The sequence below is a fragment of the Festucalex cinctus genome, chromosome 7 (genome assembly GCF_051991245.1).
Source record: "Festucalex cinctus isolate MCC-2025b chromosome 7, RoL_Fcin_1.0, whole genome shotgun sequence".
Lineage (NCBI taxonomy): Eukaryota > Metazoa > Chordata > Actinopteri > Syngnathiformes > Syngnathidae > Festucalex > Festucalex cinctus.
In genome coordinates, this window is record NC_135417.1 from 5,672,501 (window position 1) to 5,688,527 (window position 16,027).

Sequence of the window (16,027 nt, forward strand, 5' to 3'; positions counted from 1 at the left end):
ATTAATAAATAAATATATAAATACATCAATAAATAAATAAATATTACTCTCTCTCTAATGTGAACCAAAGACCCCTTATTAACCATTTTTTAAAAACTGGCATTTTTCTCTTATTTATGTCGACAAATTGTAGAAATGGCCCTAACAAAAAATTGGAGGAATAGTCGACCCAGCAATTTTACGCCTTCAGCATCAGTGCCATAACAGAAGTGGGACGTTTTTTGTGTGTAAAGGTGTGCAGAAAACCTGGGACAGAAGCATGAAGTTTAACACACAACACTCGCTTTCTCCCACCATGTTGTGTGAAAACAAGTGTCGCTGTCAGGCAAGTTTTCATCGCACATCAAATGACCTGATTGCAGGATGTATATTGTTATGTGAAAACGCACACAGTTGAGTGTCTTCACCTGGGTCTGCGTGGAAGGTAAAGGTGAACAAGTGTTGGGTCAATATTTGCAGTATCTCTGTGCAAAGAGGCTTTTCACTTCCTATGGAAGTTGGAATATTTTCCCACCTCTGTAAATCATCTACAGGAGGTCTTCCTGTATGAACGGTCATTTTTGTACATTTATGTGTGTTACTGTTACAGACTGAAGTCAAGTTAGTCAACCCATCAATATTACTTCAGTATCAGAACTGTAACAGAGGCAGGATGGTCTGTAAAAGTCAAATATGGATGCTGAGACATTTGTTACTGAGGTTCTTTGACATGACAATATTTTTCGTCACTGCGATGTGAAAATCACTTATGTCCATTTTTGTTAGGGATGTAACGATAAGCGCGATATCGTGATATTGTGATATTAAAACTGCCACAATATCGTCGTCATGTTCACGATATTTAAATGCAACATATCTGTTAAAAAGTCAGGTTGAGTTCCATTTGTGCAGTTCTAGCACCTTCTGGTGGCTAGTTTTTCAGTGCAATTGAATTTTCATTAGGGATGTTTTGGCCCTTCTATATTTAAAATCTACACTAATTGTCAGATGAAGGGGAATGTAATATGCCTGTGAAGCAAATCAATATGTGGAGGAACTCAATGTGTGCGTGAACAACATAACAATAATAATAATAATAATAATAATAATAATAATAATAACATGTACAAAAGCACAATATTGTTTTTTTTATATGAATTTTTTTTTTTTTTTTTTACAATATTGTGACCTTTTTAAAATATTGCCAACCTCCCCACAATATCGTGATAATTATCGTATTGTGAGCTTCATAATATTGTATCGTGACATTTGGATATCGTTACATCCCTAATTTTTAGACATTTTTTATTTATTTCTTTTATTTTTTATTTATTTTACATTGTTAGGTTTTTGGGATGAAACTGCAGATATCCCAAACACGTAAAAAATGTAAAGAAAAAAAAAAAGGAACAAAATGTTTTTCACATAGCAGCGACGATTTGTGGTTTCTCTGTTAAACAGAATTTTAAAAACTTTTTTTTATGTCACTGTTATGTGACATTAGGATTTTTGTGTGTAAAATATTTTAAAAACTATATTTAGAATTTTATTTTTTTTATTTTAGATTTTTATTATTTAAAATATTTAAATAATAATAATAATAATAATAATAATATAGGTTTTAATTTAAATATGTTTTTTATTGTTTTTTTTGTGTGATATTTGTCAAAAGTATTGGCACACCAGACAGGGTAATGCAGTGTACGCCAGTTGCAGTGTGAGCATCCCGTCATGTTGTGTGGACCTGTGAGCGCCTGCCAGCAAATCTGGAGCTGGGTCTCGTTTATGCCCAGATGAATCCACTTTTCTGCAAGCCTTCTTCTACATTTCCCAAACAGGTCAAATCAGGACCAAATGAGCTCATGTTTGTTTTTCGGGGAAAGGGGAAGACGATTGAGCCAAAGCGCTGCTCGCTAAAATAACCCTTCCACCGGACAGTGACAAATCCATGCTCGGTTGCCCACGGTTACTGGATGTCGCTGTGGCATTTCCAGGAAATCCTTAGGGGGCTTGAAGAGGGGCAAAGACAGAAAGAGTTGTGTAGAAGTTTGGGGCTGGTGTGTGTGTGAGTGGTTTGAGGACACAAGGTTATCCTGCAGTTTGGACTCAACAAATCTTAAATACCCTTATATGGAAGACGAAGACTAAAAGGATGAATCTCAGACGATGACTAGTGTGTTTTAATCTTTTGACCATTCCAGGACCACTTGACTACTTAACATATTGCTGCCGTTGCACCCACGTAAAACCGACGTATCTGCGCGGGATCACTATTGCTCATTTATTTCCTGTGGGCCACTGATGAGTTAGATAATGTAAATATTAGTGTTCCAGTCACGGGTGCAGATGTCAGATGATGTCATCAATCTTGGAATCATTTGAAATGTACAAGTTATAAATGGTGGAAAAAGTTTTTTTTTTTTTTTTTTTTTTTTTTTTTTTTTTTTTTTTTTTTTAAAGGATTATCTTGGTCTCATTTTTTATGTTCCAAAACTGTGGCATTTTCAAGAGGGGTGTGTAGACTTTCAAACTGTGCATACAGTAGTCTGTGTGACCACTTCCCTTACAGATGGACAGTTATAAACAGGCTGCGGTTTACTGTGTTCTAAGAAGGCATTTATTAGTCTTCCATTGTAGACAGGAAGTGATGGAAAATGCAGAAGTGTGAAAAATGTCTGCTTCTCACGGCTGCTTTAAAAGGGGAACACTTACAAATCATGCAATCTGTTACACTTCATACTAGTTATTCTATAAGAAATATACTGTATGTTATGTCGGATAGGATATCCAAATATCCTTGCAATTAGTAATAGGGGTATCGATTCTAATTTCCTCAATCGATTAAATTTTGAGTCACAAGAGTTCAGTTCAACTTGATTTGATTCACTTCAGCTCAATCCGATATTGATTGATTATGGAACATCAATTGTGTTCTATTGCCATAAAAACATGGAACCTACCAAAAAAAGATTAGTGTCTTCTTTCATCAGGGAAAAAAAAGAAAAAAAGAAAGTATATTTCTATCCGTTTCCGTTTTGCAGCAATTAGCATTAGAATACAGCTAAGTTTCATCATTATTCACAAATCTGTTTAAAACAGTGGGGAAAAGTGGTGGTTTCAACATGGCCCTGGTTGATCTCTTATACGCTGCTGCCACCAGCTGGCCGTTTTTGTAATAATTACCATTATTTCAAGCATTCTCTTCAGTTCAAAGGCTGCATCAAAGCCTTGCGTATGCTCTATCATACAAAAACATGAATTTTTTTTTTATAAATACGTCTTAATGCGTTATTAATGGGGAAAGGGATTTTTTTTTTCGAGTCACCCCCTAATGCATTTCAATGCTTGTCAATTGTATGTGGATTTTCGCTATTCTGGGATTTTTTAATTTTTTCTTTAGCTAAAAAAATAAAGTCTGAAAAAAAACTGATAAAACTCCAATGTGTTTTACTTGAAAACTGAGTTTGTTTAAAAAAATATATCTGTGAATGGGTGAATCCACGAGTGCCGAATTGCGAATAATCTTACTAATCTTACTTTTAAAACATTCTTCTTCTTGTTATTGTTATTATTATTATTGTTGTTATTATTATTATTATTATTATTAAGTAGTTGTAGTATTTCTTTCTAGTTTTCGACTTGATGGATCATCTTTATTTGCATCGTTTCAGGTGATGGTTGTGGCCATACGCTACTGGGCACAGAGTCGGGCACCCTGACCTCACACAACTACCCGGGCACATATCCCAGTCACAGCTGGTGCGAGTGGAAGCTTCGCGTCCCAGAAGGACGTACACTGCGACTTCTTTTTGGGGACTTTGACATTGAAAGTAGTCCCGATTGCACTAATGGCTCTCTCGCCATCACAGACAACAATGGGCATCCCGTCCTAGGTAAGAAGTTTCCCAGGCCATTTAATTTGACATTTCCATCCTATTTTTCTCTTAGTCCACCAAATGTTTCCTTCCCATGCTGTTCGAGACACTCCCCGTGACAATACGCCCAGGGCATGCCAATCTTTTGACACATTGATGTAACAAGCTAACTCGGAGACACAAAGTTGTGTCCTGAGGGCAAACACATTTGGCACTGTACCAAAAGGACGATTGAGAAATTGATGATAGAGGGATTGCACTGTTGCGTTTGTTACTGGATACCGTCGTACCTGAGTCATGGCTGTAAAGTTCTTTTCTCTCTGCCGGGTTATTGTTTCTACAAGCTGTGACGGTCTACAACGCTTGAAGCGAGTGAATTCACAGACAACTGATTCAACACAAAAAAATAGGGCTGGGTAATAAAATCAAATTAATTCAAATCATTGTCATTTAAAAAAAATTGAATTGTTGAAAATTTGCTAAATTGTGAAATCGAGTTTGGTCTTCTGGATTATTAAAAGCTTTTGTTCTTATGTTCTGTTACATCCAAATGTTATTGAGAGTTGTAGATTCCAAAAGTTCATGTACAATTTGGAGATCAAGCAAAAAGTCAAAGAATGGAGCTGAAACCATAATCTTTCCACAATTCAGCTCAGTGTCTCTGGTTTTTCTTTTTTTTCTTTTTTTTTTTTTCAGATTTTTGCGAAAGCAATAAAAAATAAAAAAAATTCATGTGGTATATGAAATTGTCGAGATTGTTCACCTTAACTCATTACTCCCAACCATTTTCACTAAAGCAACCCCCTTCGTTCCTTGCTGTTTTACTTGATTTTAACTGATTTTGCAAGGCCCACAGAATATTGTGTTCTATTGCTATAAAAACATGGAACCTACCAAAAGAAAGATTTTATCCTTTTATCAGGAAAAAAAGTATTTTTTTTTATCTGTTTCAGTTTCGCAGCAATTAGCATTAGAATATAAGTTTCATCATTATTCACAAATCAGTTTAAAACAGTGAGGAAAAGCATGGCCCTGGTTGATCTCTTATACTCTGTTGTCACCTACTGTCCGTTTTTGTAATAACTACCACTGATTCTAGTATTCTCTGAAGTTCAGTGGCTACGTCAAAGATTTCCTTATGCTCTAGCATAAAAAACAAAAACGTATAACTACATCTTTGGGACACTTAAAACATTTAAAATAGAACGTATTTATACGTTTTTGGGAGCAAATTAGTTAATCATGTATTTTTAAAATACAGATTGTTTCAAAAAGAATCACTCTATTTCATGATCAAATATTTCGTAAGTAAATGTATGAATCAGAATGAGGGCGTGGGTCTTTGAAAGATCAAATTTCCCATTTTTCTATAATTGCCACGTGACACTGACAGACTCATGCGTCTGGCAGCGACAGCAAAAAAAAAAAAAAAAGATCTTTGTGCTTGGCCTCCTAGATCTCCTGACCTCACAGTTTGGGATTTTTTTTTCTCTCTGGGGGGTTTGTAAAAGTTCAACTCTTTGTTCTGCCATTACCAACTAAGCTGGAAAACTTAAAACATCGAATGACAACAGCGATCAAAGCAATTGATCCCGATGTGTTTCAATGTGTTTGGGAAGAATTCTCATATCGTATTGATGTTGTTCGTGCTGCAAGGGGAGGCCATATTGAGAACTTGTAACATGTAAAATAAAACTTGACTGTTAGTAGAATACTTTTATTATGTTTTTTTTTGTTGTTGCTATTTTTCTTTCATCGAATATTTGATCATGAAATATGGTCATTCTTTTCGAATCACCCTCCATATTGGTCCGTAGTCAAAATATGCATAACTGTCTGCTTGTTCACAGGTCCGGTGTGTGGGAGACTGAATGCATCGCAAAAGAATGTGACACTCGCTAGCAATGAAGTGACAATAACCTTCAAGTCGGGGTCACACCGGTCTGGACGGGGGTTTCTACTGTCTTACGCCACAGATCTTTATCCAGGTATGTCACTTTGGGCGGAATCTCTACAAATATTTACATTATTTTATTACAGTAGCCATTTTTGCTGGATGTTTGCTGTCGTCTCAAGACGAATACTGTGAGGCGTCAGTGTGTCGTTCGGTGAGGATTGAATGACCATGTGACAACATCTACATGACGTATGTTTGATAAGGGACATCTCGTGTTGTTGGGGAAAAAAAAATATATGGACCTTGTTTTTTTTTTCCTACATCATGTGACTGGTCTGAACAGGAGTCTATACTTAGTCTCCCCGGATGAGGTCATCACAGCTTCCCGTAGCTTGTTTGCGAAATCTCGCCATGTCTGGACGCACAAACCGGCGTCTGTTAAGCTGAGATCACACGAGAGCCAGTCGCCGTGCTCGTCAGTCAGCGCAACAAAGGCTTTGCTCATCTCGACACTGATGGCCGCTCATCCCCTAATATAGCAACACACTGGGCTATCTCATGTCTGTGTACGAAATGGAAGGGGGGGGGGGGTTGTTATGTAAGCCCTTGAATACATACTTACGTCTTCCTTTAAATCCCACTCTTGCTCAAATAGCATTATTTTTTTTGTACATTGTTGTTGCAGATATCATCTCTTGTTTACAACGAGGGTCGCATTTTAGTTCGCCACATGTGAGGTTGGTCAATATGGCATATTTCTCATCATTAAAGAAGTCGAGTACCAAGAGTTTTCTTCTGATTTTCAGTGTTTACTGTCCTGCCGGATGTAAAAATGTGGCGGGAGACATTTGGGGAGGTCCCGAGCAAGGCTACCGAGATGTAAGTACAGTACATGGCATTTGAAAGTCAAGTAATAGAGTTGGTAATCGCTAAGTAGCTCTGGTCAGCTCATCATAGTATCAGTTAGATCAATTCTGACCCATTTAGCATTTCCAATACAAAAAAAAAATAAAATAAAACGTAAAGATGCAAGGTTGATGATAGTCCTCCTTTACTACTTACTGTGTTAGCATAACGTTAGCATAGCTTAATGACAACTCAAGTTACAACATTGCCGAAGAAGCGGCGCTCTGTCGTAAACCGTTTTCTTCTTATTCATCAAATCATGCCTTTAAGATGGAATAAATTGTGTGCAGTACTGAATCGAACCACAAGGTGGAAACAAAGATTCAGTAGACATATTTGTATGCAGTTGTGGCAATATTGCGACTTTGCTAGCTTCTGTGTAAAACATGTAATTTTTAGTGCTGTGAAATTTAAAACGCTAACTCATTGATTAATTCCAAAAACGTTATCGCATTAATCATGTATTAACACCTCTGCCACAGACGTCGGTGCTGTGTAAATCTGCCGTGCACGCCGGAGCAGCGTCCGACAGTCTGGGAGGGCGCGTGAGCGTGAGCCGTGGGAGGAGCCTCATGCTCTACGAGTCCACCTTTTCCAATGGGATCCTTTCTAAAACGTTCGTAAGATGCTCGAAATTGTAAAAAATGACAATGTTTATCACTGGCTGCATTTAATTATTTTTATTTTTTTTAATGGACAGCGGTTCATTATCCGAAAAGAAGCTGGTGTTCACTCAAGGTACAGCGTCTAGTCACATTTTCTCATTCTGAAGTCTGCTGCTGTTTATAAATACTATTTCCTGGCTGTTTAGAAAACATTTCAGCACCCCGTAATAAACTACTTCCCGGAGTCCATCTTTTCCTCTGATTGCTCAAACAGAATGCAACAACATCCTGGCGGTGTATGGTTTAAACGCCTCATCTTTTGAGGACCGTGAAAGCCAAGCGCACAAATTTTCCTGGTCTACCGGAATGGTACTTTCCGGACACGAGGGGCTCGTCTGGACCGCAGCGCGGAACGATCCATCGCCGTGGGTGGAGCTTGGACTCACTGACAAAAGCTCCATCACAGGTAAGATTGAAACTGATTTTGTGACTAATTTAAGCCCTCTTGAGAACATTTTTAGTTTTTATTTTGGTTCCATTCCGACTTCTTGTTTCAGGAGTGATCACGACCACATCTAGCGAGAACCACATCAAATCCTACACGCTACTTTTTAGCAGAGACAGGAAGAACTGGAAAGTTTACAAAGATGCTGTCAACAAGGAAGAAAAGGTTGGATTTGATTCAATATTCTTGTGTAGAAATGATCAGTTATTCTATCCTCACAAGATGAATAAAAAAAAAAGTATCCCTCTATCTCTTACAAGGTGTTTGAGGCGTTTGCCGACAGTCACCCGAGCGTGCTCAACAGCCTGTTTCCTCCCGCCGTAGCTCGCTTCGTCCGCGTGCGGCCTCGGAGCTTTCATGGCCGAGCTTCGGCTCAATTCCAAATCCTGGGCTGCCCTGTCAAAGTCACGCCGAGGTCTCGCTCGCCCGACGGTATACATCGTCTAACTTTTAGCTTTTTCTAGCTTTTCAGAATGTTTTTATCTGCTGGTATTATCGTTTGTTTTGTTTTTTTGCCAAACAGAATCTCCGCCCAGCAAAGGTAACGCAACCATTCCCAACACATCCCCCGCTCCCACAGAAGGTCCCGTTTTAGTGGAGTCCAGGCAAAGTGAGTGCATATACTTGTTACTTGTTATACATTCGCACATTTGGAAGCTTAGTTAAGTGCGATAACATGGATTCAAATGACTTACTTATGGCTGCGTAGGATCGGGTCAACCAGTCATCATCGCAGTAGCAGTGGTCCTCGGACTAATCATGTGCTTCGGATGTTTGTTGGCTGGAGTCTGGTGGAAGAGAAGGTTTGTTTGTTTCTTAATACACCAGGTTTTTCTTGATACAAAATAATACATTTTAAAGGGGAAGTCAACCCTCCTAATTTTTTGACAATATGCCCTATGCAGCCCCACTAGTCTGAATACGGTATTATGGTTAAGCCCCTAAAATGGGCGAGAAACGCCAATGACACTCGTGATTAGCGAGTTGTTTTGCATGGCTGTTCTCCAGCTTCCACCGACATTCCGAAAACATTTCATATTGTGTATGTTATGATTATTTGCCATTATAGGGTAATTATATTAAAAAGTATTTCTGTATTTTTGCAAGGTGTCTGACGGGCAGTGTTTGTAAAGATGCTCTTCCATAATTATGTAAAGACACTTACTTTTTTTTTTTTTTTTTAAGTTAGTGGCACTCATGTTCATGCTTAGAAAATTAGGCAATATTAGCAGTAAATGTCTGTAATGGCTTGTGTTCTGTTCCATGCAGGAAAAAGGCTTCCCAAATGAAGTACTCGGTGCCAACAAGTAAGTGTGCCTCTTCCCTCAACTTGCCAAAGTTTTTTTTATTGGGGTTAAAGAGTAACAGTGGCTGCGTGTTCAGCAGGTTGCCAGAGTTTCCAGGTGAAGACTCTCCCGTGCCCTCCATCGGCGCTCATCTCGTACCCTCTGGAGCGAAATATCCACGACGACCTACCGAGCCCCCCACTCAATGGTCAGAATCATATCGGTGATGTGCTTGTCCGCCGAATTCAGTACTTCATTTTTCCCTCTGTAATCGGGCGCTGGATTTCTGAGCTCCCTCCATGGGCAGTCCATTCTTTAGCCCGTCACCCAGTCACTGTATAAACATTCCTTTCTTTGGCCCGCGGAGCCTCTCTGAAAGGGACCCTTGAATTGGCGCTCGATAAAGGCCGCTCAGCCCCTCCCGTCAGAGGGGCCCCTTCATTGCGACTGATAAACAGGACGGAGGGGCGACGCTAAGACAAAGCAGCGTCCGGCACAGCCTGTCTAATTAAAAGGCTTCTGGGATTGAGGCTGTTCTCGTTCTTGTGGGGGTCGAGGCCCCCCACACAACAAGCTAGGCAGAAGAACAGGCGCTTGCAAGAATTAAGTTGAGTGGGGGGGTATGGGGGGCATTTTGATGGTGGCCCTTTCAGCTAATGAAGATCAACGTTTGGCTGGTTTCCAATTGTACATGACGACCAGGACATGCCAGTCAATCATGTGAGACTGTTCCACCACCGTCCTCTAGATGGTGCTAATGCACAATACACAGCGGGTGGTACCAGTCAAACGCAAGAGGTTTGTTTTTTTCATGGCAACTCATTGGATCATTTTTCTACGGAGCCCCTAAGGTGACATGGTAGGGGGAAAAATTGATAATATTTTGCGTTCTCTCGTAAAGATTGCGAGATAACGCAAAGATTGCAAAATAACGCAGTTTTTTTTTTTTTTTTTTTTCAAAGAGGACGCTTTTTGTAACGAGTTAATGTACTTCCGGGTCATCTTCCGTGTGACCAAATGCGACGAGGATAGAGCGTGTATTTTCCCACTGCTTTGTTTACACTCTCCACCCTCGTCGCTTTTGGTCACATGGAAGATGACCCGGAAGTGTTTAGGGAGCCTCGAAGGTGACATGGTAGGAAAAAAAAACAAAAAAACTTTTCGTAATTCCCTCGCAAAAAGAAAAAAAAAATGCGTTCCGCAAACTTTGGGAAAGAACGCAAAGGTTTTTTCTTTTTTCCCTCTACCATGTCACCTTAGGGGCTCCGTATTAGCCCCCCAACTTGGCCCCATCCATATTTTTCATTCATAGAAAATTGGTTCCTCCTTTTTGTGCAAAACTAGTACTGCAAGTGTCTGGTGTTGGTATTCATACAAAAATTGCAACCAACAGCTAAAAAAAAACAGGTCAAGTTACCAATTAAATGGTAAGATACCATATTTCTACAAAGCTGCTTGTCTTTGTCGCACTAGAATATTTTATGGAGCTGTTAATTTTTGTTTCATGTGTAAGTTTTCCATTCACGCATTTTTTGCCTTTATAAGTGGTTTGGCATCACATTCGATTTATATTTTTCTTGCCACTGTTAGGCTTATTTTTCTACTTCAACTGTACCTCTCATGTACAGGTAAATAACAGTCTGATGCCTTATCATCAGCTAATGGCAGGAAGCTAACCCAAGCTAGCCACAATCTGGCTCATGATTAAGAATACAAATACAATACAGCACTGTATGTGCTACTGTTTTGGTTAGCAGCCAAATGGGCAATATGGAATACAATTATTTTGATCATCCGTTACATAAAGTGCTTTGTTTTTGTAGACTATGCCCATCCCGGAATTGGGCAGAAGGTGGGCTCTACATTCCGGCCCCCCTCAGACGAGGGCTACACCGTCCCCTTCACGTTCAGCCACTACGACTCCCCCGGCAACCTTCCGGAGTACGCAGAGCCGCTTCCGCCAGAGCCCGAATACGCCACCCCGTTCGGCGAGCAGGAGTGCGCACCCACGTCTGCATCTCCCGGCCCCCCGGGGAGCTACGACTGCCCCTCCCACAGGATGCTCGACAACGGTTATTGCACTCCCTCCCTCCACGTCAACGATCCGCGACCTGCCAGTGTCGTCTACGCCGAGCCGAAGTCATGTTACTCTTTATTGCAGCGGTACGAAGAAGTTTTGTGAGAGCAACTCGCAACAACTTGGACTGTGTAGTCCAAAGTGGACTAAAGCTGACGCTGCAGAATCTCCAGTGACATAAGAACCCAAAGTTGATTACACTGATTATGGGAGCTGTCTAAAAGGAGAACAAAAATTTAAATGTTGCACAGAGAATGTGACTCCTTCAATATTCCCTTTATGTTTTTTTAAATTGATGAAAGATTGTTTTGGTCACAAGCTGCACTTTCAGAAAACTGTTTTACAGCAAAAACAAATTACATACGTGAATGCATTAGTATTTACAGTCACCTTTTCTTCCAACTGTGATGCACTGGGACTGACGTGGTGGCCATGTACCGTACGGTACCACCAGGTGGCTCTCGTGAGCTCTAAACATTGAACAGGTGGACTGGTCAGTTACTTGTACAGTATTTGAGTGCAACATGCTTTTTGTTACTCTTATAATAAAATATGTTATGACACATAAAGGCACAATGGACATGTTGAGATTTTACATTGTATTTATGCTGAGAGAGAAAAGAAAAAACATTGTCTAACATTTTTGCCCCCCTTTTTGTTTTTTTAAGTGCACAAACATGTACCACACACAAACATTTTTTTTTTTTTTTTTTTTTTTTTTTTTTATACAATTAAATTCACTCATCTTTTTGGAGTGGCAGTGAAATGAAATGTAAGATTAAACCTAAAATTAATTACAAATAAATGGTGTTTTGTTGGTTTACAGCTTTTTTTTTTTTTTTTTTTTTTTAAATAAACACACAAAAAAAAGTGCCTTAAATGAAGGTCATTGTAGTGCCATTTGGGGAATAATGAGAGGCAAAACATTTCACGTGTAAGGCACACGAGCTATTTTACATGTGAACACAACTGATCAATAAATCCATCACTGGTCACAACTTTAGACATATAATAGGTCTTAAACCACTTTAAGCACAATGCAGTGCCGTTCCACAACCACAAGTAACAAACAAATGAATACAGAAACAGTATTGATGTCAGTAGATTGTGCTGATGTCACGAATAAGGTCCTGTGAGTGTATTGTAATCTTGCTGGTACTGAGCAGCATTGAGACTGGAGCTCATCCCATATTGTATTTATTTTTTTTCGGGGGGGGGCTATTTATAGTAGGAATTCTCCATGGCTGAACCTCCAATGTCACCATAAAACAGACGTTTTACTCAACATTTTTGACATTAACTATGAAGCAGGTGCCAAAAAGGCAAAACACTCAATTTCAAATAATTTTCTATGTATGGTGAGAACAGCACAAACTGTTATTTGGGGTTGATTTATTGGCATGCACTATTTAATGTGTTTCTCCATCTTTATTAAGCAAAGGCACATACAGTTTTTTTTATGTAAGACAAATTTAAGGCACAAAATTGCATTAATTGCTCTATATATGACACTGGCATAGATAGATGAAAAAGAAACAATTTGTCAAACAAATATTTTTTGACTATTTGGGTGTGATTGGGTCACTGGTGTGCCATGGAACAGTAGTTGGGAATCAGTGGTTATGCGGTATTGCTGCATTCGAGGATGGTAGGAAGTCGGACTTTTCCGAGTTCAAACCAGGAAGTGTGTACGGCAACGCCCCCTTGAACTCGGAAATTCCACTTGCGAAGTCGGAAGGACCCCAACTTCACCGGCGGACTACAGTGTGACGTCACTCTGAATGGCAAAACACAATTTACTCGAGTATAAAACTAGATAGCTTTCTTCATTCATAAATATTCGACATAACTCCACATAACGCAGAAAGTTTTGCAAAAAGGTAAGTTTTCTAGAGATCAAAATGAGTTTTGAGGACCAAAATAAAAAAACAAATTATCACTATCCGCCATTTTGGTTGTTTACGTTCACCTCGAACGCTTTCAGGAAGGAACTGGGAAAAACCAACTCTGATATATACGACCATCCTCGAATGCAGCAATAGTTAGTTGTGAAATATACAAATTTGTCAATTGTTTGGCGATTATCTCTGGTCCTCCAGCTAATATGCTATATAAGCTAGCATCTGCTGGGTAAAGCACGTTTGTGAGTGTTTTTTAATTTAATTAATCATATTACTCAACATTGTAATGGAACAGCATTTCATGTGTCATAATTAAGTGCAGTGTCTCCTAAAAATCATTCTACGTGGCCCCATAAGTTAAATAAAGTGTCTTTATGTTTAAGAATAATTCCTACAAAAATGGATGGATGATTCTTTTGAGGACCACTAGAGGGAGCCCAAATACCACACAAACTGACGACTTCATTGCCACTATCTTCTTGGCCTATTAGTTTAAATTCAGTTTAATATATAGATTATGTGTTGCTGTTGTGTACAAGTGAAACCATAAAGACAATTATTTTGCCGCATGTGCTTTAGAAGAAGCATTACAAGATGTAGTGTGACATCGTTTGAACTCCTTGATTAGTTTGACGTTTGAGGCATACGGCATCTGCCAGCAAGTTTTAAGTTGAACCCCACTTTGTGGGTGTTGCGACTTTGGAGGTTGCCCTATATTCTATTACGGAATGCCAAGCAATGCTTTGTGTTTCTTAACAAATGTCTTTTGGCCACAATTTGTTTTTTATTCTCCAATGTCATGGGTGACGTCCTCATTTGTGCTTCCGTCTTTAGGCGCCCCCTCCTCCGCAGAGTAGTGCGCCACAGTCTGGTGTGTGTTCCGTGAAGGCGCGTCTTTAAAACGCAGACCGCAGTCCTCGCATTCGTAAGTCAGCCTTGCGCTCTCCCCCTCCGTCGGACACGCGTTCCCACCGAGCGGCGCCAATCCGGATCGACTCCCGTTCTGCGCTGGAGCGTCGGGGCCGTGAGGCGCGTTCACATTAGCGGGGGGATACGCGCGAGGACGCCCAAGCTGCACCCCCGTGAGCCCCGATTGCTCCGGGGTCAAACCGTGGACCGTTTGGTTGTGGAAGCGGATGCCGGACCGGTTGGAGAAGGCTTTGCCGCAGATGTTACAAACGAACGGCCGCTCGCCCGTGTGGATTCGGATGTGAATCTTGAGGGCTCCGGATTGGGTGAAGCACTTCCCGCACTGTCCGCAGCGGTAAGGCTTCTCCCCCGTGTGGATCCTCTGGTGGGCTCGGACCCCCGCCAGGTGGGGGAAGCCCCTCCCGCAGAATCCGCAGGAGTACGGCCTCTCGCCCGTGTGGATCCGCCTGTGGATCTTGAGCGCGCCCGACTGGCTGAACCCCTTGCCGCATTCGGCGCAGGTGTACGGCCGGGCGCCCGTGTGCACGTGGAGGTGGATGCGCAGGTTGCTGTGCGAGTTGAAGGTGCGACCGCACTGCGTGCACAGGAAGCCGGACGCCTTTTGGGCGTGCTCGGCGCGCTGGTGCTGCAGCAGCTGCGAGGGTTTGGAGAAGGAGGCGGGGCAGTGCATGCAGGGGTGCGACGAGGGGGCCGCCCGCTGATCCTCGGGCGCGCGCTGGTGCAGGCGGGACTGCAGAGACGCCAGGCAGGGGAAGGGAGGCTGCGGGCACGGCAGGCATGTGCTGATGGGGCAGTGGTGGTGGTGGAAGTGGTGGTGGGGGTGGCAGAAAGAGGAGCAAGGGAACATGGAGGAGAGCGGGTTCAAGGAGGACAGTCGGGATGGGGGGGTTTCCGGGTCGGGCCTGCTCTCGGATGAGCTGCTCGGTTCAGGGCAGCTGTCGGGTGAGCTCAGTGGAAGAGGTGGGCTGGTGCTGGTGGAAGAGGGGCTGCGCTGTTTTGGAGCCTCCGAGTGTGGAAGTGAGGATGAGGCTTGTCTGGGGGAGGAGAAAGGGCAGCCGGGGCAGGTGCAGACATGGCGCATATCTAGCACACATGACAAGCACATAGTTGTTTATTTCTTTTGGATTTCTAAAATGTGACGCATGAAATATCAACATCTTTTGTTTTGTTCAAATCAAACACTCCATTTTATTTAAGCTATAAACGCTGTCGCCCATTTTTATTAGTCTTCTTTGGTGTCAACTCGCTTTCTGATTGGCTGTTAACAGTACCACGTGATCACGACAGCCCGTCGCTAGGACGTAGTCGGTGTTTGTTTACCTTACAATATTATTGAAACATTCATGAGCATATTACCGAGGGAGAAATTAACTCCTAAAGCATTTTACCGTCTCTGGCCTTGCTTTTCCTCAGCGCCGCATCGGTCTTGTCGTGCATCGGTCGGGCTTGTTGGAGCGGGTCCCCTCCCAACATGCTCCACACGTTCATAACGTCGGGCTGCTCCTTCGCGGAGCTCCCAGACGACATCAGGAGGTCGCCGATGAACTGGTGCATCTCCATCCAGTTGCTGTGGTCTGGCTGGATGGCGCAACACGGAGTAAAATGAGTGACACCAGCTAGCAAGGCTGCTTGTTTTGGTGCTGGTGGAGGGGGACTTACAGTGTCGCTGCTCTTGTCTTTGTCCATCAATTTGCACAAACACGACTGAATTCTAATCGTTTACTTTACTTTTAGGCAACCGTACAAGAAACGCGTCGAATTAAATACAAAGAGCATCATTTTTTTTTTCGCTATGTGTTTGAGCAATATCGCTTGCTATAATACGTCAGACTTCCGGGCGTTTCAGACACGTGACCGGAAGTCAAATGCACGTTTTTATTCATACTGTTATGCATTAGTAACAATAATACACTATCTTATTGAGTATTACGAATAATACATTTTGTAAATGTAACATCTGTAATAATATCCTAATATGCTTTAATTAACCTGACGTAATAAAGCAAATGTGTCTGTCAAAGGTGTTGTGTTTGGGAAAAATTAACCGGAATTGAAAAGGTGTGAAT

The 16,027-nt window shown here is 41.4% G+C and overlaps 3 protein-coding genes across 4 annotated transcripts in view; 1 reads left to right on the plus strand and 2 right to left on the minus strand.

Moving 5' to 3' along the window:
- Positions 1 to 8,486, minus strand: part of LOC144022102 (glucocorticoid modulatory element-binding protein 1-like) — a 24,539-nt gene extending 16,053 nt beyond the window's left edge. Inside the window, exon 1 of the mRNA XM_077526594.1 lies at positions 8,463 to 8,486. The gene's annotated coding sequence lies outside the window, so the exon portion shown is untranslated. The remainder of the gene's footprint in view (positions 1 to 8,462) is intronic.
- LOC144022101 (discoidin, CUB and LCCL domain-containing protein 1) overlaps positions 1 to 11,820 on the plus strand; it is a 13,261-nt gene extending 1,441 nt beyond the window's left edge. Inside the window, exons 2-15 of one of the 2 annotated variants that reach the window (XM_077526590.1) lie at positions 3,651 to 3,872; positions 5,705 to 5,842; positions 6,437 to 6,488; positions 6,558 to 6,630; positions 7,140 to 7,273; positions 7,358 to 7,395; positions 7,537 to 7,728; positions 7,820 to 7,932; positions 8,028 to 8,199; positions 8,291 to 8,377; positions 8,477 to 8,570; positions 9,037 to 9,074; positions 9,151 to 9,261; positions 10,877 to 11,820. In XM_077526590.1, coding sequence (XP_077382716.1) covers positions 3,651 to 3,872; positions 5,705 to 5,842; positions 6,437 to 6,488; positions 6,558 to 6,630; positions 7,140 to 7,273; positions 7,358 to 7,395; positions 7,537 to 7,728; positions 7,820 to 7,932; positions 8,028 to 8,199; positions 8,291 to 8,377; positions 8,477 to 8,570; positions 9,037 to 9,074; positions 9,151 to 9,261; positions 10,877 to 11,235 — 1,823 coding nt within the window. In that variant the 3' untranslated portion in view covers positions 11,236 to 11,820. The remainder of the gene's footprint in view (positions 1 to 3,650; positions 3,873 to 5,704; positions 5,843 to 6,436; positions 6,489 to 6,557; positions 6,631 to 7,139; positions 7,274 to 7,357; positions 7,396 to 7,536; positions 7,729 to 7,819; positions 7,933 to 8,027; positions 8,200 to 8,290; positions 8,378 to 8,476; positions 8,571 to 9,036; positions 9,075 to 9,150; positions 9,262 to 10,876) is intronic. The other variant, XM_077526591.1, reaches the window with a different exon arrangement.
- LOC144022103 (uncharacterized) lies at positions 11,715 to 15,792 on the minus strand. Its single transcript, XM_077526602.1, has 3 exons — positions 15,621 to 15,792; positions 15,350 to 15,539; positions 11,715 to 15,044 (listed from the first exon to the last, which is right to left on the minus strand). The coding sequence occupies exons 1-3, from the start codon at positions 15,645 to 15,647 to the stop codon at positions 13,816 to 13,818; spliced, it is 1,446 nt and encodes a 481-aa protein (XP_077382728.1). The 5' UTR covers positions 15,648 to 15,792; the 3' UTR covers positions 11,715 to 13,815.
- Positions 15,793 to 16,027: the final 235 nt, after the last annotated feature.